Consider the following 21,619-nt stretch of genomic DNA (forward strand, 5'->3'; position numbering starts at 1 on the left):
TACAACCCTCCTATTTATCCAGCCTTGGGACTACTAGGAGCTTTTGAACCCCTGAGGTTCGAATGGATTGGGAATCTTGGTGAATGTGTTGACTATTACACCACAGAGCCACTAATCCACTAGATTAAAATATTAAAATATCTGTTACAAAGTGAAAATGAAATATGTATAACTAAATTCATAAACACGTGGAATAAAAATAAATTCAATTTAAAACTAAGAATTACCAGGGTCCCGGACCCTCTTAGGTACACTCCCAATAGGGCTTAAAAAGCTGGGATTCTCCACCAATTGCTCTTAGATCTGAAGAAGCTTCTCAGATGAGAAGTTTCAAGAAACTAAAAGAGGTCCAGATGCTTTTCTTTCCAAGCTCCTTAGACAATAATATATATGGTATTTTGATTTATATATATATATATATATATATATATATATATATATATATATATATATATATATATATATATATATATATATATATATATATATATATATATCAAGGACCACTTGTATCTGCAGGGGAATGTTCAGCAGGGTACCCAGCCTACATCCCAACATCGTTTTGTATGCTCTAAAACCAATACTTCAGAGTCCGTTCCTAGGAGCAAAATAATTACCTACCTGGTCAAATAAAGCAAAACCAACCATTTATAAAGTAAAACATATATTTTATTTTATTTTTAAAGTATTGTTGAGTCGGTCACGCTACTTCTTTTCTTATCATATGCAAAGAGAGTTGGATGTAGACGTAAAAAACGCAAACTGTAAAATCAAAAGGGGGAAAATAAAAAAAACTACAAACGGCATCGCTGTCTCACGGCACTGCGCAGGTTAAATATTTCTCTCCGTATTCATCCTCACGTTTGATTGGTCGAGGAGGCGGAACTTCCGACAGCGCTGGCTTTGCATAAAGTGGCATAGTTCACCTCCTTAAAATTGGAAGAAAAGCCGAAGAACGACGCGTTACAAGTTATAAAACAGTAAGGAATCATTATAAGACAGGAGGACTTTGAATAGTGTGGGTATAAACTCTATTGTATCCATGTTTACGTCATATAATCAGCCACAAAGCGACATAATGTTGTGGCGCTGAAGCAGCTAGCCGGCCAACAGAGTCCTGTCTGTAGTTTGGGAAATGCAGTGTCGTGTTTGGGGAAGGCTCGTAAATTAGTAAATCGTAGTGGTTAAAAGGCAGGAAACAAAGTGATAGTACGACCTTACGGCTTTCATATTTATTTTCTTTGGCAAAACAAAAAAACGCACGCATATATATTATATGCATGATAGTGACTCGTATTTTACAAAGGTTTCAGTAGTGTATGGCAGCATTTTTAGACTTTTTCAACTCTGCGCATGTCTGTATAATGACCCACCTCTGACTCAGTGAAAAGAAAATATCCACATCACCGTTCACGACAAATATACCTCTATAGTAAAGGGTGAATTTGAATTTCAAAAAAGAAAAATATAACTTTGTGTGTAATGTCACGTGAGTCGGCACGGCTTTGATTATAGACTTGATATTATTACTTTCTTATAATATTCTTATAATATTAGAAAGTAGTATCACCGAGGTAGACCTGAGACATCAGCCGATTGGGTAACTAACAGGTGAAGTGCAAATCTATTTGTCATTTATAATACAAAACTTTCTGTTTCAACTCCTGCTTTTTAAGCTTTTCAGTTTCAGTTTTTTGTCTTGTTTGATAGTAATCTGAATATTATAAGAATAAAGTATAGTTTAGGAAAAAATATGTGTACTCGCATCCTTTTACTAGTAAGTGATTTGCCTTTATATTATCAGCACGTAATAAAGAAAAGTGAGCAAGAGACAAAGTGAATCTGGGAGTCATGTATTCATGGGAATCTTGAGATGAGACAGTCTATTCTTGAGTCAGCCCCAGTTCGGTTAGCGTGTAGGTCGCCCACGGGAAAAACCTGTCCGTCACGGGCCAACACAATGGGGGGGCTCACGTTCGTGCCTGTTGGCAGGGTGAAGTCCCTGTCCAGGCCTTTGCTTGTCTTTGGAAAGTAGGATTAAATGTGAATGGAAAAACAGAGTCTCCTCACAGGAAGGGTTTGGCCTGAGGATCAAACCCAAGTCCTTCGTATTGTTTGATTGCACAATATTGTGGTCAGAAATCATTACTGTTTTATTAAGGAGGTCCTGTGCTGCCCCTGAATTTCCCAAACTTATACTTTTGGTGACTGCATTTATATTTATTTTTTCCTCATAAACTCATGTCAGTTATATAGTAACTAAACCTCTGTGCCTTGTAAACGATAGAGTCAGCATAACAACACTTCTTGTTCATAATTTGGTGGAGTGGTCCACTTTTACAGTAACTTTTGGTGTTTTAAAACCAAGTATTTTATCTCAGATGTGCTCTTTGTGTTCTAGATTGTGATGGTTTTCAGACATGGACGACATAAACCTTCATTATCGCTTTCTAAACTGGAGGAGGCGAATACGAGAAATTCGTGAGGTGCGAGCTGTGCGTTACCGGGAGAGACTCAAAAGGATGTTGAGAGATGGTGACGTACTCAGGTAAAAGCAATGCCACTTTGGGAGATGGAAGAGAACCTTTCTACTGATTTGGCATCCGATTTCACTTAAGTGCTGATTATTACGGATCTCTTTGTAGGTATCATGGGAATTCAGATGAAGTTGGCTGCTTTGTGGCGGCCAGGCCACTGTCGAAAAGAAACCGCTATTTTGAAGTAAGTGCACCAACTTATGCGTTTACTTAAAACACCATTGTGATCATTTTTGTAACCTCGCTGATGTTTGTGTTTTCACTTGTCTTGCCTATTCTGCAACACAATGTACGTGTCCATGATATCTTGGATTGATTGCCACATTAAAGAACTGAAATTGGGACCAGCTATATGGTTTTAATGGCCACAGTTGGGAACCATTCTTGGGTGTATTCACATCAGGCATCATTTCATGGATTTCCCCTCTCGTCTGCTGTCATACACTCACACTACACCTAAAGAAACGGGTGTGTGTACGCTTCAATTTGTCTCAGAAACTTGCTCTCTCTCTCTCTAATTGACTTTTGAAAGTGGTCACACACTGTCCTCTCACCTTACCTGTACATCTGTTAATTAGAAATTAACAAGCTCTTTGTAATAAAACTATTATTCCCATGCTCATACACTAATTCCCTGCCAACTGAACTGTACCTGTGCCCAGTTTTTCTCACACTCACACTGGCCAAACACACTGATCTTAGGGGGGTTAAACATGCTCAGGCACAGTGTGGATTGCCTGCTGTGAGTTCACTCTTACTGCTGTGAGTTCACTCTTACTGTTGATTAGTTGATGATGTAATGTTGGAAAGTCCAACAAGTTTTCTGCCACCCTCTTCATTTCTGAGCTGGACTGTTTTCACTGTTTGTTTTTTTTAAATCGAAGACTTCTGTAGACTTTCTCTAGTGTAGGCTTCTCTCAGTTATGACCTCTGTGAATGGAGGTTTTCACATTTCACAAAACCCAATTGGGTATTGAACAAAAAATGTTTTAAATGTATTTTTACTGCGCTGTCATTGTAGTTCAGCGTTAATAAAAAAGCTGTGGGCCTGTTTCCACATGACAGTGCAATTTTAGAAGACTTGAATATATTATGTGTTCATTCCGTAGTATGCAGTTTAATTGATGTGGAAGTTACGTTCAAGTAATGAAAGTGATTGTGCACAGAAGAACTTCTTTTGTGTGGTGTTAAGGAACAGAAATGGTGGTCCCGTCTGAGCCTGAAAGTAACTGAATCTAATCATCAGGCACTTGTAAAATATTCAGCAGTATATTTAAAACTCTCAGTATTCATACAGAGTCTGTCTGTGTTCAGGCCACTCAATCAATATGAATGCACAAAAATACATTGACAACAGTACAAATTAATAATAATTTCTGTTTCATTTTTAATTGTTTCGATTTGGTTGTTGCTACAGTAATTTATTCTTATTTTTTCAAATATGTAAAAAAAAAAAGTAAAAAATATTCTCCTCTCCTCTTCCATGCTTTGCACCTGTTGTTGGACTGTTAGCGCCAGAGGGAGTTTACAGCCAGCAAGGCTTTCTCTCACTCACTATATAGTAACATGCAGTGTTTCTGGGAATGCAAGAAGTTATCAGCACATTTTATAAACTGCTCATTTATACACTGAGCCTACAACTGCACAATTGTGTAATTGTACACATTAAACAAAGAGTAGCTAGAAGAAATAAAACCTTGTAATTGTCATAGGATTTTATTAAGTATTACTTACATACAGTATGAGGTTGCCTGTGATTGTAATCTGATAGCTTTATTGTAAATAGTGTAGTCATGTGGCTAGGTGCTTTACCAGGTATCGACTCTCTCAAGTGTTAATGCTACAAGATGACACTAAAAGCTCAAAGCACAATGATGCAGCGTTTCAACAATGAGTCGTTTTTTAATATATATATATGAAAAGATTATGAGTTCACGAGTGATGCATGAACTGTTAAACAGAATAGACAGACTCCTAAAGGTGAGAAAAAATTGATTATCAATTGTGTGTTATTATGAGTGTAAAGGTGAGGCTGTGTTTTACCCATCGGTTAGCGTTAGATTCCTACCATCACCTATTGTCTGGGTAGTGACTGAAAGAATGAGGTTATGGATATTAGCAGCGGGAATGAGTTCCCTTTAAGGGTGGCTGGACTGTATAGAGTTTCTATAGCTTCTATGAGGAGCTTGGTCGTTGGTCACCATGAGTGGCTTGGAGTAGGATGTCTCTTAGGTGAGGTGTTTCGAGCACAACCTACTGGAAGGAGCCCACAGTGCAGTCTGAGGACTCGCTGACGAGATTATATCTCTTTGCCTGCTTGGGAACACCTATGGGTGTCCCCACCCGGATGAGCTGGAAGACATGGCTGGGGAAAGGGAAATCTGGGCTTCTCTGTTTATAATGCTGTCCCCACAACCCGAACCCAGAAAATCAGCAGAAGATAGATAGACGATTGGATGGATGATTCATTTTGGTGGTTGTCAAAGGATCAAACATCCACAGTCACTGTGTGGCTGAAAAATACAAACATTAATTTCTTGTACATTTAATTTTGAAACTGTGTAATAGGAAGTTCAGTCTTGGCACTCCCTCTTTATTTTGTGTGACACAAGAAGACTTGGCAGGTCCCTTTCGTTTTTGGAGTCATGATGAGAGATGAATCATGAAACTTCATGGAAAAATGATGCCTTTGAGAAACGAAGATGTTTCAGCTTGCAGTGGTGATTTGTGGAATCACTTGGCAGGTTTTTCCTTTGTTTTGTTTTTTTACATTCTGTGCTGTTGAAGCCAAATTCTCAAAGTCATACCTGCATGTTTTTGAAACAACACTGTACATATTTCCAGTAGCTGTAATTTTCAGCCACAGCTCATTCAGTTTACCAGGTTTCACTTGAGGGTTCATTTTTTCTTTTGAACCTATGTTTTTGAATCAAGGGAGGACCTTGAAAGATCCCATGGTTCAAAATATTTGTTCTTGAAGCTTCAGTACATGATAGCAATCACATTTAATCATAATTCATGCTACAAAGAAGAAAACGCACTTTATCTAAAGGTAGCTAGTGTCATTTCATTTAATTAAAAAACTGATTTTTTTAATTATTGTGAGTATTCTAGAAAAATATTTGCAAAATCAAACTTCACATTTCTAGCAAATGATTGTCAATTTTGCCAGCTAACTACGTAGGCTAGTATTTGCCATCTTCAGCATGCAGTTTTTTAAGGATATGTTTGTTTACTCGAAGGCTACAAAATGCCTCTTTCTTCGTAGGGCTGCCAGATTTTACTGTCAGCATCAATAGATTCTGATTCTGATCGTTTACTTGAAAACTTCTTTAATCAGCACCAGCAAAAGTACCCAGTTGGGTCTCCATTATACTTGTTTTGTAATTTAAAAAAAGAAAAACAGATACTCAGTGTTTAAGTTTCGGTGGTAACTTTTGAGCTGTTGAGTCTGATGATTCAGTCACTTAATCCTTGACAAATCAGTTCATAGTTCAAATAGTCACAGCTCATTTCAAGTCATGCACCCTGTATTTATTTTACATTTTCTGGTAATCTACATACTGTACAACATAAAAATCCCAGGACAGTGAATGTATCAGAATCTGCCATGTTCAAACTTGCCAACACACACACATCCTGCTTGCTCTGACGTAGAGTGAAAAAGTAACCAGCCCTCAAGACTGATACTTTCATGTGCTTCACCCTAGTGACTCACTCCCATACAGGGAGTTACCTTGGAGGAGGAAGAAGAATACAATTTGCACAAATGGGCTTTTCAACTAATTAATGATTAAGTGGATGCTAATTGTTGGCCTGATTGCAGATTTTAGGGTTCACCCACATGTTTTCCAGTAGAACAAAAAAAGAAATAAATATTGCTTCTTACTCTCAGGAGATGAGTGCTGAGGTCATCGGAAAAACTTAAAAAGTTTCCTTTTCTCTTTGCCCTGGATTTGCCAGCAGTGCTTCAGTTGCATTGTGTCCTTTAAGAGTTCCCCGGGGATGATGACATATGGTCACCATTTAGTTATCATAACAGTGGTGCAGCCCAGCTCGTTACTTAAGAGTATTCACTTTGAACCATCGTGTGGGGTTGTACAAAGATCTGGGATCAAGTTGGTTTGGAAACGTTATGAAGTGAAAAGACGAAGAGTGCAAGTCCAAAATAAAACATGTAACAGCATGTAAAAAATCTGCAGTAGAGGCAAACAAACCTGCAGGACCCTAGCAGTTGGTTTTTCAGATCAGTTTCTGTGCTGTGATAAAATACTTAAAAACTCTTAACTAGTAGGTAAAACCACGTTGAATAAAATGTATTAATAACAACAGGATATACATGATCAGATATCCATCAGCATTTGTTTTAGTGCTGTTCTTTACTTTATGACTCAATAAGGACTCATAAACAAAAGATGTTTATGTTGGCGCAAAAGTACTAACGTTCCATTAGAACCAGGTTCATATTGGTTCTAAATACAATATTTTACATGTATTATATTATACAAATATTAACATGCTAAACATGCTAGTCATTAACATCTCTTTTAGTCATCAGCATTATAATACATTATGCAAGAATTAGCTTAAATCCTGGTTATTTCTGAACATGTGTCTTTTTCTTAGTGATTAAATTGGCCTTGTCCTCCAACTGCCACCATAAGACAAGATATGCATATTCATCCTTTAACCTCCCTGCTTGGTCTCATACTGCAGCTCTTCTAAACACTGTCTCACTTTTTTTTATAAAAGCATCTTTACATTTCAAAGTATAATAACTTTGTTTCTATATCACATTTGAAAATGGAATTGAAAATTCAAAAGGCAAAAAAAGACAAAACTAAAAAATATAAGTCACATTTAAGATAAAGTTTAAAGATAAGAACATAGGACACAAAAATGCAAAGCTCAACAAGTTAATATGAAATATAGTACAAGATGAGTAATGATAATAATTCTCAGTTAATAAAAGACAAGATCATTGTGTTGCAGGAAGCAGTTTAACAAAAGTCACTGATTCTGTTGCAGGTTGTTTCAAAGCTTTTGGATTTAGGAGCAGCTAGAAGGACCACACACTTTCTTCTTATTGCCATTAAAAAGTGATTTTAATAGATGGTAAAAGTGCTTTTGGTCTTTTCAGGTGACTATAATCGAAACAGGAGTGAGGGGAATGATTGCTGTCGGTTTGGTGCCTCAGTTTTACAAACTGGATCATCAACCAGGCTGGCTACCAAATTCTGTGGCTTTCCATGCTGATGATGGCAAGTATGTGACAATTATTTTCTTTACAGTTACATTCATGATATGGATATGCTCCACATTAAAGCACTTTTAGCAGTGTGTGCTCATGTGTCAGTCATGATTGAGGAACCAGAAACATAGCACTTTCGTTTGAATACTTTTGGGAACAGCCTGAAGGAGCAGAATAAAATGCTTTCAGCAACTGGACGAAGAATAGTCGATCTGTACATCAGGATTTATTGAGCAGGTGTGGTTATGTACTTTGTGAAGGTTTCCTGTATGTTCCCTTCAAAAGAATGAAGTGCAAAGTGATGAAAACTTACCAAGGGCACACTGACCTGGAACTGAAAGCCATCAGCTGTACACAAGCATGTTTTAGTTTTTTTGGATCATTAGTTTTCAGTTTTATATCGTGTGTTTTTGTTTGAGCTTTGACAATAAATGATTGGAAAGAGAAAGAGAGCGAGACATAGATTATGACAGCGGTCCCCAACCTTTTTTGCGCCACGGACCGGTTTATGCTCGACAATATTTTCACGGACCGGCCTTTAAGGTGTCGCGGATAAATACAACAAAATAAAACTATTACCGGTACCGAAAAAAATAAAATTTATTCATAACACACGTGAAAAGACCCAGGAAAACAGAGTAAACGATAAAAACGATAACAAAATAATGCTGAAAACCGATAAAAACCCTGAAAACTATACATTTCACACCTGAGCCTCAACGCTCACGGCCTGGTACCAAACGACTCACGGACCGGTACTGGTCCGAGGCCCGGGGGTTGGGGACCGCTGGATTATGACACAACTTCTTACTTTTACAGTTGCACATAATGCAGTACCTTAGATCCTTAGATCAATGACTTAAGGCGTTTTCATCTGATTTTTTTTATTTTTTTGTAAAGATAGAAACAGTGACTGTAGCGAGGTAAATGGCCTCTCCTTTTTGTCTCTCTGCAGGCTGTATAATGGCAACACTGTAGGACAGCAGTTTGGTCCAAAATGCTGCAGAGGTGACAGAATCGGTTGTGGAATATCACTAGATGGTGAAGATGGACAGTTAACAGTGTTTTTCACCAAGAATGGTCACGAAGTAAGTAGTGCACCCCATAAGTGCCTTTGTATCACTTTACACAGATTTCATATATTCTCGCTGCTAATCTCTTAAAAACTGTCTGATTGTGTGCTCAGGTTGGCAATGTGGAGATCCCAGCATCTCCCGATGGTCTCTACCCTGCAGTGGGGATGCACTCCTTAGGTGAAGAAGTGCTGCTGGACCTGAATGCTGAATGGGGAATGGAGGAGGATGATGGACAGATGATAGTTGACAGTCACGAAGAGGACTGGGCTCGTCTCCATGATGTCAAGGTCACTGGCACGGTAAGTCCTTTGGAACAGGTTGGCCTTGAGGATGTGATGCTAAATTGCCTAACATGAGCCACTTCACTGAGCAACAAAGCAGCGTAGATAATGAAAAATATCAGGTGGTGTGGAATAGAAAATGAACGGAGCTTCATATGTCTCTTGAGGATAGCAGCTTGGAGCTATATTGGCAGCTAATGGCATAATACACTAAAATAGTGTATAATAGACTGTCAGAGCTGTATTGTAAGTAATGTAGGAAAAAGAAAATGTAGATCAAACATACAGTGTTGTCTGGTTCTGCTGAACTGGATGTGGTAATCTTTTCAAACTGTCCATCATGTTATTGCTAAATCAGGAAGAATCATGACTCTAACCCTAACTAACCCTTGCGAGATCCAGCATGTTCAGACACCATCTGAGTCTTTTCAAAAAGTGATTTAAAGTAAGAGAATCAATTAAAAAATATAACATAATGTTATGTGGTGTAAGCCTTTATCTAAGTATTAATTAATTATCATGAATAGAGGCAAACAGGATAATATATAATTTTATAGCAGTACAGTAACTGTTTGTAACTATTACAATGGCTCAGTGGTTACCAAATAGTCACCTGGGCTTGTGCTGGTTTTCTCTAGGATCTCTGGTTTCTTCTGTCATCATAAAACAAGTTAATGCTCTTAACCCAGGACACTTTCACAAAACAGATTCTAAATCAAAAGACTTTCACTTTGTGGTTAAATACTGGCTCTAAACCTTTAAGAAGCTGTAGCAACTGGTGACAAATACTATACGTTTATGCCCATGTGGCTGGGTACAGCTAAACTATACTGTGCTATAAACCATTTATTCAGTGCATGTATATTCCTTTAAAAGAGGGCTTTGAATTAAAGAGTTAACATAAGAAATGTGCTCACATGTATAATATCATTGATGGAATTAGTGCATCATCACCCACATTACAACCAAAACGTTGATGTTGTGACAGAAATTGTGACTGCAATACTCAAGATTGTAAAGACAAGAAGTACTAAAGTGAAACAAAGCAATAGAAAAATAAGCAACATTTTCTCCAAGCTGTTCAATGACAACTCTGGCTTTCTACATTTGCCACCCCCCCCCACCCCCTTGACTGCTTGGCTGCAATGTTTTTGTTTGACTCAGCAGTTGATACACACAAAAACTGCACTCTTAGAGTAACCTCCATGCCACCCGCACATTTGTTTATCCATTATTTCTAAAAACATGGCCCTCTCCTGTGTAAGTGCAGGGCCTGCAAGCTGCAGCATGAACAGCCAGCCTGACCTTCAGGAACACAAGTTAAGGATAGCACTAGGATGCCAAAAGCACAACGAGTTTTAAAGTTCTTTTTTAATTTATTTAACCAGACAGGTCTTTAAGAAAAAAAATGTTATGGTCCTTTGGCAAAAGGCTAAGCCTCTTGAGGATTTCACACACAGCATTGCAAGGATTCATCGTTTTGATTATGCATCCTAGCTCTATAGCAATACTTTTTAGCTTTATAGAGTCTGACTATAATATATGTTTGTGAACTTCTCTTACACAATCAATAGTTGAGCAATCAGAATCAGCACACAGGCACAGCTTAGGTCCCTAAATATTCTTATCTATATCAGATGTTATCAAAGAGCCTAGCAACCATCTGTCAGTGTGATAAAGTGACCCATTTGTAGCATTTATGTACTTACAACACCTTCTAAAAGCATCATATCATTTTTATTTAGTGACAGTAATTTCTCATTTTAGCCACAAAAATCAAAATATGAACAATATCTTGCGATGTCTTCATGTTGCTTAGCAAATACCTAAATGGGTTAACATGCGCATGCATTAGTCAGACTAACTATAAAAGACTGAGATGATCAACCTTTATCTTAAATTAAAGCCATTCTATGTGAATCTCCATATACAGATGGGCAGTTATCAAGCTTCCCTAGTGCTGCAGTTACATTATGTTTAAGCACATGGCATTATCTCAGAATCGAGTAACTAAAGTCCTGCCAGATTTCCAACGTAACTTCTGTTCTGCTAATCTCAAAAACACAGTGAGGTCCATATGTTTTTTAAACAAAGGCACAATGTTGGTGCAGACATTTAGATTTGATTCAACAAAAGTTGAATGGCTGTGTGTGGGCACGCAGACAGACATCCGCTGTGGCACATGTCTGTCTGCTGCTGGGTCTTGCTTTTGCTTTACTGCAGTAGGTATGGAGTTGTTGGTATTATGTGTCACGTTAGTATCATTCTGTTACTCACTTTATTTTGTTGCTACTGACAACAGCAACAGTGGATCATTGCCAGTGGTATCAGTAAGAACGCCGCAGGACTTTTAAGATTGTATTCAATCAGAACTAATTCCTCAGATGTTTGGGTTTCTTTATCTACTTGAATCTCATTTTCGTTACTGAATGATTAACTAGCAGCTGTAATCCAGATGATAGCTGTGAGGGAAAAAAAGAAGAACAAAAAAAATTCAACTTCTCCAGAACTTAATCAGGGGTAAATACTGATTTAACAAATAATAAATTAGATAAGATTTAAGAATGCAAAATGGCATCATAATAAAAATTTAATCCCACTTGTTCGTTGTGACAAAAAAAAAAAGGAGTTCACTGGGTAACTGTTTTGTTTTTAATGAGATTTTAGGCAGAGCACTTCTGGCTTTTTTAACTAATGAAGGTATCTTCAGATGGTCATATTATGTGCACATGTCCTCATCTGCTCTGATGACATTTTAATGGGTCCTGTGGAGAGAGAATGAAATTAGTAGGGCTGAGTTTCTTGGCTGCATGTACGAAACAGGGCAGCCCCTGTTTCGTACCCAGACAGTTAAATGCAGAGATGACAAATTAATTTCTGTCATAGAAAGAAAGATACGCACAGCGTTGCAGCCTGGGTTTTACCAGCGACAACCGAAGCGTTAAGTTTTCAGCTCGTCCATCAGCCAGCTCTGAATACCCTTTGGGAATTTCATGAAGTTTGGTATAGATGTTCACTTGGCCTCAGTAATTCTAACAAAATTTCCAAGATAAAATAAGTGGTAGTGTTTCATATCCAAAAGGTCAAAGGTCTTAGATATGGATATGAACTTTAGCTTGACTGGTTCGTGTAACACTGGTTTCTTCTTGCATTAATGTTAGATGGAAACATGCTCTCTCTTTAGCGAATGTTTATAGCAACCTGAAACAGAAGCTGTAATCAAGCTGGTGCAGAATCAGACATGCTTGCACTAGCAGTCAAATATAATGTAGTGGTTATAATCATTCGGATAAACTTTCTTTCTCCAGTTTTGTCTTTTAAGCTGTCAGAGTTACACATGCAATTTGACTGACCACCCACTTGACTAAAGCAACGCTGTTTAAATTCAACTATTGGAGAAATTATTTTGGAACGTCTCAGTAATCTCTGTAGGCTTCCAAAGCTTTTGCAATAAATTCTGAAAGTAGTGATTCATGTAAAGGTAGGTCCATGTTTTTGGACAGTAACACGTTTTTGTTATGTAATTTTGGTCTTTGTAACAAACAACTGTTATAAACAAAACAACCAAGATGTTGTGAAGTGCAGATTTTCAGATTTAATTCAAGGGGTTTAGCAAAAATGTGGCATTAACCATACCATTTTCTACATGGTCCCTCATTTACAGAGGCACAAAAGTAATTGGACTGATAAACCGTTTTATGGCCGGGTGAAGTCTGTTCACTCAATATTCAAAATATATAACGCAGATGAATTTGCATTTTGTATCTGTTCTCTGAAATTCTCAATACAAGGTCCAGGGACATGGCAGCACAAGTGAGGGAGACCATTGTTGGGTTGAAAATCCAAAATAGATGGCAGAGAAATGGGAAAAAAAACTTCAGGAGAGGCCAAAATCAACAGTACATTCTTAAAAAGAAGGAATGACCAGCTCAGCAACACCAGAAAGCCTGAAAGGCCACCAAAGATAACTAAAGTACATGATGACAGAATTATATCCATGTTTAAGAAAAACAACAACAACATCTAGCCAAGTGAAGAACACTTTCGAGGACGTAAGTCTACAGTCAGGAGACACTTGAATGTAAATAGAGAGGGTTTATTGATGATCTGACTGCTGATAGAAGTAAAAGGATCAATTCTGAAGGATACGGATAATGACCATACTGCAGAAGTAACCCAAAAGTTTCATAAGGCAAAGAAATGTATTAACTTAATGCAGAGACAACAAGCAGCAACTGGAGGCGGCTGCAGTTCAGGCCTGGCAGAGCATTTCAAGAAAGGAAACGGCATTTGGTCCATGGCTTCTAGACTTCTGGCAGTCCAAGACTGCAAAGAGGTTTCATCCTCGAAAAAAAAATCCTTGTATTCATAATTGTGTTGCTTTGATATGCTAAATTAATATTTATCATCTTAAAGTGAGGGACTGTGTATTAAAATGGCTGTTTCCCAAACAGCCATTCAACTTTTGTTGAATCAAATCTAAATGTCTGCACCAACATTGTGCCTTTGTTTAAAAAACATATGGACCTCACTGTGTTTTTGAGATTAGCAGAACAGAAGTTACGTTGGAAATCTGGCAGGACTTTAGTTACTCGATTCTGAGATAATGCCATGTGCTTAAACATAATGTAACTGCAGCACTAGGGAAGCTTGATAATGTAACTCGCCTCTAGTCAGCTGTAGCACCAAATCCTGAATGTGGTGAATTGACAGAAATTGTGTTTAGGTGCTTGGGGATTTATGTATAAGAGTGAAATACAACTTCATGTTTATTTTATCCTTTAAAATTACCTATAGACACATTTTTCATATTTAAAGGTATAAAGTACCTTGCTACCTAATCAGATTCATCTTGATACTGTTTTCAAAGTAATGTCTGCATGTAATATTATATGACTTCTCCTACTAGCTGTGCATGTTTAACATGTCTGATGGGTCATGTCTGCAGCTGCTGGAGTACGTAGGGAAAGGGAAGAGCATCGTGGATGTGGGCTTGGCTCAAGCCCGTCGGCCTCTGAACACACGCTTCCACTACTATGAGCTGGAGATCACAGATGCTGGAGAGAAGTGTTATATTGCACTGGGGCTGGCACGCAGGGTAAGAGGCTCCTCGTTACAGTCATCACGATAATGATCACATGTCACTGACATTGATACAAGGGTTAATTTACTATACACACACCGTGGTTATCTGTCAGTAAAGAAAACTTCTCTTTGCCCCTCTAACACCTCGTCATCGCTCTCCCTCATTTGCCCCACTGCTCTCACTGTTTCCAGTCTAAGTGATGGATGACCGAAAGAGGAAAAGCTAACAACAGAATAAATATTGTCTCATTTTACCGCTACATCTGGTTTTCCATAGAAGGTTGTTCCATATGCATGCTAACATGTTTACTGACTGCCCTCCTGAATAGGAAAGTTAGTCCTACTTCTTCTATATTTCCAAATAGTCAATCATTGTAGATTAGCAAAAAATGATTGCACAAGTTCCTCTGGCTTATCTATCTATCTATCTATCTATCTATCTATCTATCTATCTATCTATCTATCTATCTATCTATCTATCTATCTATCCATCCATCCATCCATCCATCCATCCATCCATCCATCCAGGATCATTTATGTGGAGTAAATCCTACATAAGTGGAAAATGATGTCCTGTGTTTTGAAACTAAATTAGATCTGTTAAATATTTACACATCAGAGATAAAACAAACTGCCTCTGGCCTCATGTGAACTCTGTGCACATCCTGTTTAATACAAATAAAACACTGTAATAATTGCTCAGGCTGCAGCGATTGCATCATTTGAATGAGCGATATGAAATGAAGTTTGGCTCAGATGTCGTTGTTCTCCGCCAGCTCGCTCGTGCTCGCTGTTCTTAGTTATTGGACGCTAATTGATTGAGCGTCACTCTTCATAATCGCACCACTGCTTTGCCAGCTGGGATAGTGCTCTCAGCTTGGGAGGTAATGGATTGCTGTTGCAGACACCCTTGACATTAAGCTCCCCCTCACTCCTCTGCTGTTAGTTACTGTGTGTGGGCACGCCGTGCCCTCGGGTCAGACGTCGTGGAGAATAGAGCTCTGTCATTGTGCTGATTGTTTTCCAGGAATTGTTTTTCTCAGTGTGTCTGCGGTTTTAGTGGAGCATTATAAATCCATCAAACGGTCATTCCTGAGGTTAAGTTCCATCCCCCGTCATCTCCTGCGAGATGCATCAGTCTGCTGATGGGAAGTATTACCTCTTGCTGCAAAAATCTAAACAAGGGTCTCTCTTTCTCTCTCTCTCTCTCTCTCTCTATCTCAAGGTAACAAATGCTTAAGTTACTAGTTGCTCAATCATTGCTTATGTTGGATAAAGGAACACTTGTTTATAGTGCATTCCTTTTGGTGTCACTGTCTGCTATTTACTTGCCTGTGGTATTGTTCCAGTCTTATCTTCTTCACTGCAACGTGCGATTTCTCTACCTGTGACTGTGCACACAATCACTCCAGTGCTCTGTGTACGTGGCTTTGTGCGGATACTTTAACCACCTAAATTTAGGCTAAACATAGACCTATAAAATCAGCGTCAGGCAGGTTTTATTTCAGGTAAAAGAATCCCTCGCAGCTTTGAATAATTGTAAACAGTACAAGAGTTCTGCTGGGCATCTCTGAACAGCACCTTTAGGACGTCTATTATGTCTAAAAAAGTCATGATAAGCATCCCATCTTAGAGAAATAAATGTATATAATAAAACAATCAGCCTAGCAGTAATTTATTCCATCATCAGCCACAGCTAATTTCTTTTTTGATTTTCAGGACTATCCAAAAAACAGACATCCGGGTTGGAGCAGAGGGTCCATAGCTTATCATGCAGGTGAGAGTGCTCAGTCTGATCCTGATGGTGGATGATTAGGTGTCACTGTCTGAACTCCAATCAAGCCCATGTTTGAGTCCCATTGTCACAATGTTTTTTGTAGTGGACACAATCATTGTGTTGCCATCAGTGACACAGAAAATGGCACCAAACAAATGTTTCCAGCGATCTTAAAAAGGGCTGAATGGTTATTATTCCTGATCATTGCTTTAAGTTGTATTAACGTAATGTTTCTGATTGATTCCTGAGTAGCTCTATTTTACTCCCAGCACTTGGAAAAAGATGTAAACTTCAGAGTGATATTGTTTCAGTGTAAATGGTGCATGGTCTCCCTTATGTCTATGTCTGTTTCCTCTGGTTGCTCTGATTTCCTCCCACAGTCTAAATCATGCAGATCAGGTCAAATGGAAACTCTAAATTGCTTGCTGGAGTGGCCGTGTGTTTGTCCAGAATCACTTCTTTGGAAAATGAACGATGGATATTTCTTTACACTGTTCACTGTTACATGTTGGCAGATGAGAGATGTTGTTTTATATCTTGATATCGGCATTTGTTTCTTTATTATGTAATACTCCTGTTAATGTGGAATAAAGTTGTAATCAGATCCCTTGTTGTTCTTCATAGATGATGGGAAGTTGTTCCACGGCAGTGGGGTCGGGGACCCGTTTGGGCCGCGTTGCCTTGAAGGGGACATCATGGGCTGCGGCATCATGTTTCCGCGTGACTTCAGCATTGATGGCGGAGGTGAACGTGTTTATATTGTTCGCACGTTTTTCAAAGTGCCTTCACACGTGCAGCCTCTGACTTGCTTTCTTACTGGGTACTTTCAGATGAGATCGACGACTGGGACTTCGATGGGGTTGCTAAGCCCTTTGAGGTTCACAATGATTTGTATGCAAACAATGAAGATGAGGATGAGGATGAGGGAGAAGATTTAGAGGGGAGGAAGGTCATGGTGAGATCCTTTCACAGTGTGAAAATTCGAATCATTTCTTTACGTTTTGATAGGAAAATGGGAAACAGGTGCAGCAGTTTATTAAAACAATAAAGCCATAAATGAATTTACAGTATATAAGGAAAAAACAGAATTTATACAGTTTTGATGAGTTTGAAAGTCAGTATTTGGTATGATCCCCTTTTACTGCACTCTTTCTTATCACAGTGTGATAAGATGGCAGTGTGTTTGGGATCATTATCATGCTGAAAAATGATCTGGATTCATCACTCCTTCAGACCTGTTGCCACCGATTTTCAGTCCAGTTCTTGTGTAATTTGGCATACCCCAGCCTTTTCCCTTCCTTAAGAATGGCTTCTTGACAGCGACCCTTCCACTGAGACTGTTTCTGTTGAGGTTTCAGTGAACAGTAGATGGATCAGTTGAAGGGTCAGATGCATCTCTCAGGTCCTGTGTCAGGTCTTTACTGGATTTTTTCCTCCTATTTCTTAAGGATTTGACTTTCATACACTGGTCATCTGCTGTAGATATTTTTTAGACCTGCTATTTCCTTTTTAATCCTCTACAATCTGCTCATTTTTTTAAGTAAACACTACACACAGTGCATATGCCACGTTTTCAGCTAATGGCACTTTGGGAACACCACTGTAGGTACAAAAATGCAAATATACAATTTTATGTCTGTTAGACTGTGTTATCTTTGGCATTTTTATGTAGATTCAACTAAAATGGGAGCAAAAGTTGTGTTTTTGTGAGAGTTTTCTTGTGCAAAAGGATACCATTTGAAACTATTTATTTTCTAAGCTATCTGTTATGTGTAGGCACAACCCTGGTTCATCCCTTGAGTTAGGGTCACTTTTTTATTGCTTGAACTTGTCTGAAAATGGTGAGGTGCGAGGACTAGAGTGAATAAGAGTAGAAAAAGAAAAACTTTGAAAGACTCTGGAAAGCCTGGAGAGCACTTTAAGAAACTGCAGTAAAGTCTGGCTCATATGGAAGCAAAATATAAAAAAATAAGGGGTGGCTCAAAACTTTTGCACAGTACTGTATATGCCATCTTCCCAGCAGATAGTCTTAATATATTTTCTTTGTTGTTCAGGTGTTCTTCACCCGGAATGGAAAAGTGGTGGGCCGGAGGGAAGTGGCCTTACCTGTAGGAGGCTTCTATCCTACCATTGGCATGATGAGCACTGGGGAGAAGGTCAGAGTGGACCTGCACCCCCTCAGTGGATGAGCAGGGTGGAGGAAATGAGAGCTAAATGGTGAGATTAGAGCAAGGACAAGGGAATGAGCTTGTGGGCATTTTGGAGATCCGATGGTAAAAATCAACAAATTCCAGAATGTTCCCGGAAAAGTCATTCCAGTGTAGAAGCTGAGTGTGGCTCCCTCGTGCTGGAAGAATAAGTTAATATGCTGGCAAAAACTTTTATAAGAATTATGAGTTAATATTAAATATGTGCCTAAAAAATAGCTTTTTTAAAAATTGTATATCTTAAAAAATTGTTAAAATAATCTGAGATTTTTTAAGAATATGGAGTAATGCTGTAGCAATAATACATAAACATCTTAAAGTTAAAAAAGGGCATAAAATGTCAAAAAGAGGCTCAACAGAATAATGAATGTGAAAGTCCAGAAAGAGCATGAGCTAACAAATGAACCCTATTACTTATCAGCAATAATGCATGTCAGCAAATGGCACTCTCACAGCCTGCAGCCATCCTGAGTTTATCCTCACAGCTCTGCTGCTTCTTCCTACTTACAGTGAATTACTGACACTCAGTGGTGAGAGTCGTAGTTTAGAAAGAAAATCCTCAGAAAGTCTTCCAAAGAAACAGCTGTGCACTAAATGAACAGTGAGTTTACAGGAAAAACTAGCTGCTCCATTCCTTGTAGGTATGTGTGCTTGTTCTGACATGGAGGCATTACAGCCTATTTTGTGGAAACGGTTCAAGCCACATGCTTTGACAGTTATGAGATAATTAAATTTAATAGCAGTTTGTTGAAATTACATCAAAACTGTTTAATGGCCTTTAATTGCTGTGTTTTTGAAAGCTGTTTAAATAAGCAGAAATTTTCTGTAACTCTCTGTGCTGTTTACCTTTTTTGAAAATCTGCTATGATTAAAATCAAAACCATGTGAGAGGAAGAAGCTCAAATAGATTTGGGTGACAGTATGAGGTTCATAGTCCTGTTTATTCACTTCCCTTGAATGCTTGAGTGCTTGGTGTCAAAGTGTAACTACATACATGTTCTTTACTTTTTTCCATCAACCAACCAAGAAAATCACAGATGTTTATATCAATGAAAAGAAATGCCAAACTCATTGGAGACTTCTGATGTTTTCAGGGGGGGAAAAAATTATGTAATCCTCATATTGAGTGTGTTTTCTATGGATCATCATTAAGTGTTTTAGAAATGCATATCAAATGTCTCCAAAGGAAAACTCTGAAGAGCAATTCTCAGTTATCAAACTCTGTCAGGGCAAGAATTAAGGCCTTATATTTGCATAAAGTGAATTTCTCACTAGTTGGACTGTTGGCCTATAGATCTGAATGTGTAAAAAGAAGCCATACTGTAATACTACTTGCTGCTCTCAGGTATATTTGAAAATCAAATTTGAAAATGATATGTTGTCTTTTTTTTCTGCAGTGATGTTATCTTGGGCTGTACTTTGAATTCAGCCAAACGTTTTCATGTTCACCCTTTTTTTTTCTTGCGTCACATTATTTTCCACTATAATCTATTACAAAAGTCTTTTGTTAAGAAATCTCTACATTTCCTCTGCCGATAGTTAAGTTGTAGCAGAAGACGGTGCATTTGTGTTACAGGTTGTGAGATGTTCATAAAAATATGGCAGTGGGTCTTCATTTGCTGATAACGCCACCATTTAAAGTTTTTAATTTTATGTCCAGTTCTGTAAATTAGGTCTTTTTATCAGCTGCAGTTGCACCGTCAATCAGTGAAGTCAAAACACCTTACAGTAGAATATTGATCACATTTAGATATCAAACAAGTGCCTCCATGCGGGTGTTGGAATTGATTCATGTAGATGTTTTTAGGCAGAAACTTCTTATGGATCTTGTGCATCCCAGATGTTTTTGTTTCTTTTTGGTCAGCAAATATTTAATTATGCTCCATTGCTGCTACTTGTGTGCTGACATAACGTTTAGCATACTGTCACATCAGCCTGTACTGTAAACCATTTTGGTGACCATGTCTAGCAGGAGCTGTTGCAACAGACCTATCCTGCCCTCACATCCCTTCTTATATATGTTCTTCTTTCATATCAAATTCACTTTTTTGTATTTTCTTGTCGTCTCTTAAAGCAATCAGATAAATATGCCAAAAATGTTAATAAAATATTTAAAGTCATCACACTACTGACTACATTCTTCTCTTTCCTCTTCCCTTCAGGTTTAATTTTAATGAGCATTCTGGCTGCTAACTTTAAATCTTAAGACTAACTTCACTTTTTTAATGCCAGCAAAAAAAAAAGTTGTTTCTTCATGTAGATGAAATGTTTGTCTGGTTTAAATTTTTTTATTCAGCATTTTTTTTTTTTTTAATGGAGATCATATTAATAGGTTTTTCAGATAAGCACAACATTTACGGGATGATTAAGGTAAATATCTTTCTAAGCACACTGGTTAGATAACAGCAAAGCTGTAAGATGACAGTAAACATTGGATGTTATTCATTCAGTATAAAGGGATAAAGTTCATATTTATCACAAATTAGAGCTTTCTTTGCCTCACTGTGAATCACAGATTGTCAGTTCTCAAATGGAAATCAATGACCTTGCCAGCATCAATAGCACTCATTTCGAGATAAATTAAGAACGATGATGTATTCTGACTGGTCTGCAACAGAATAAAATTAAAGCCCATGACACAACGGTCAGGTCGGCAACCTGCGGCTCCGGAGCGCATGCCGCTCTTTAATCCTTTTAGTGCGGCTCCGCGTGGTTTGGGAAAATAAATTATTTTTTTAATTAGCTGAAGTGTATTTTATTTATGTTAGTTCTTTTTTAACTTGTAGTTCTAAATTGGAAGATTACTGTGATATTGAAATATAAATATAAAATTATATTCTATTAGTTTTTGATCGCTCAAAATAAGCGTCACACTTGCGGAAGCCGATATACCCGCCGAAACGCCGTGCATTTATCGAGACTTTCAACCCCAGGTAGGCTAATTATCGATCTTCGGATCTACATTATGTCAGCAGCTGTTCTCCACCGTGAACTATGTTCAAAACAAACGCCGCTCACGCCTCACAGATGACAGCTTACAGTCCTGTGTAAAGATGAAAGTGACTTTGTACAACTCCGATTTGCAGACGCTGTGCGCAGAGGTTCAGGAGCAGAAGTCCCATTGTAAACATATCACGGCAGACCCGACGACGTTTGCATGAAAACGCTTTTCAGCATCTCTTTATTGACCACTTTTCACACACGGTTGCTGTACGCATACAGCCGGTGTTAAAGCTCACAGCCCGACACATACCAACACAACAGCAGAGATAGCACAGACGTTAAGGCGGCGAGGCGTGATCGCGGGTGCCGCTCAGGCGCGTCCGCCTCCCGGCCACGCCCCGCCACACACATTAACCAGGTAAAATACATATTTAGGCAGACTTTTGCAAATATCTATTTTTC

At 38.3% G+C, this 21,619-nt stretch overlaps 1 protein-coding gene across 2 annotated transcripts; it reads left to right on the forward strand.

Moving 5' to 3' along the window:
• Positions 1-884: 884 nt before the first annotated feature.
• Positions 885-20,339, forward strand: LOC146709494 (SPRY domain-containing protein 3-like). Of its 2 annotated transcripts, none has more exons than XM_085456462.1 (11): positions 885-1,018; positions 2,402-2,548; positions 2,646-2,721; positions 7,678-7,802; positions 8,744-8,876; positions 8,975-9,163; positions 14,094-14,243; positions 15,950-16,007; positions 16,632-16,751; positions 16,838-16,962; positions 18,062-20,339. In XM_085456462.1, exons 2-11 carry the CDS (start codon positions 2,421-2,423, stop codon positions 18,194-18,196), a joined length of 1,239 nt encoding a protein of 412 aa, XP_085312588.1. In that variant the 5' UTR covers positions 885-1,018; positions 2,402-2,420; the 3' UTR covers positions 18,197-20,339. The 2 variants fall into 2 exon arrangements, with proteins under 2 accessions (XP_085312588.1, XP_085312587.1); XM_085456461.1 differs by having other exon boundaries at positions 885-980.
• The last annotated feature ends 1,280 nt before the right edge of the window (positions 20,340-21,619 follow it).

The sequence above is a fragment of the Copadichromis virginalis genome, linkage group LG5, assembly GCF_057382275.1.
Source record: "Copadichromis virginalis isolate Kocher_CV1m ecotype Utaka linkage group LG5, C_Virginalis_male_GT1.1, whole genome shotgun sequence".
Lineage (NCBI taxonomy): Eukaryota > Metazoa > Chordata > Actinopteri > Cichliformes > Cichlidae > Copadichromis > Copadichromis virginalis.

Coding starts and splice junctions, on each gene's coding strand:
- LOC146709494 (XM_085456462.1), top strand. CDS start 2,421: ATGGACGACATAAACCTTCATTATCGCTTTCTAAACTGGAGGAGGCGA. Junction 2,549..2,645: donor AGAGATGGTGACGTACTCAG/GTAAAAGCAATG, acceptor ATCTCTTTGTAG/GTATCATGGGAATTCAGATG. Junction 7,803..8,743: donor TTCCATGCTGATGATGGCAA/GTATGTGACAAT, acceptor GTCTCTCTGCAG/GCTGTATAATGGCAACACTG.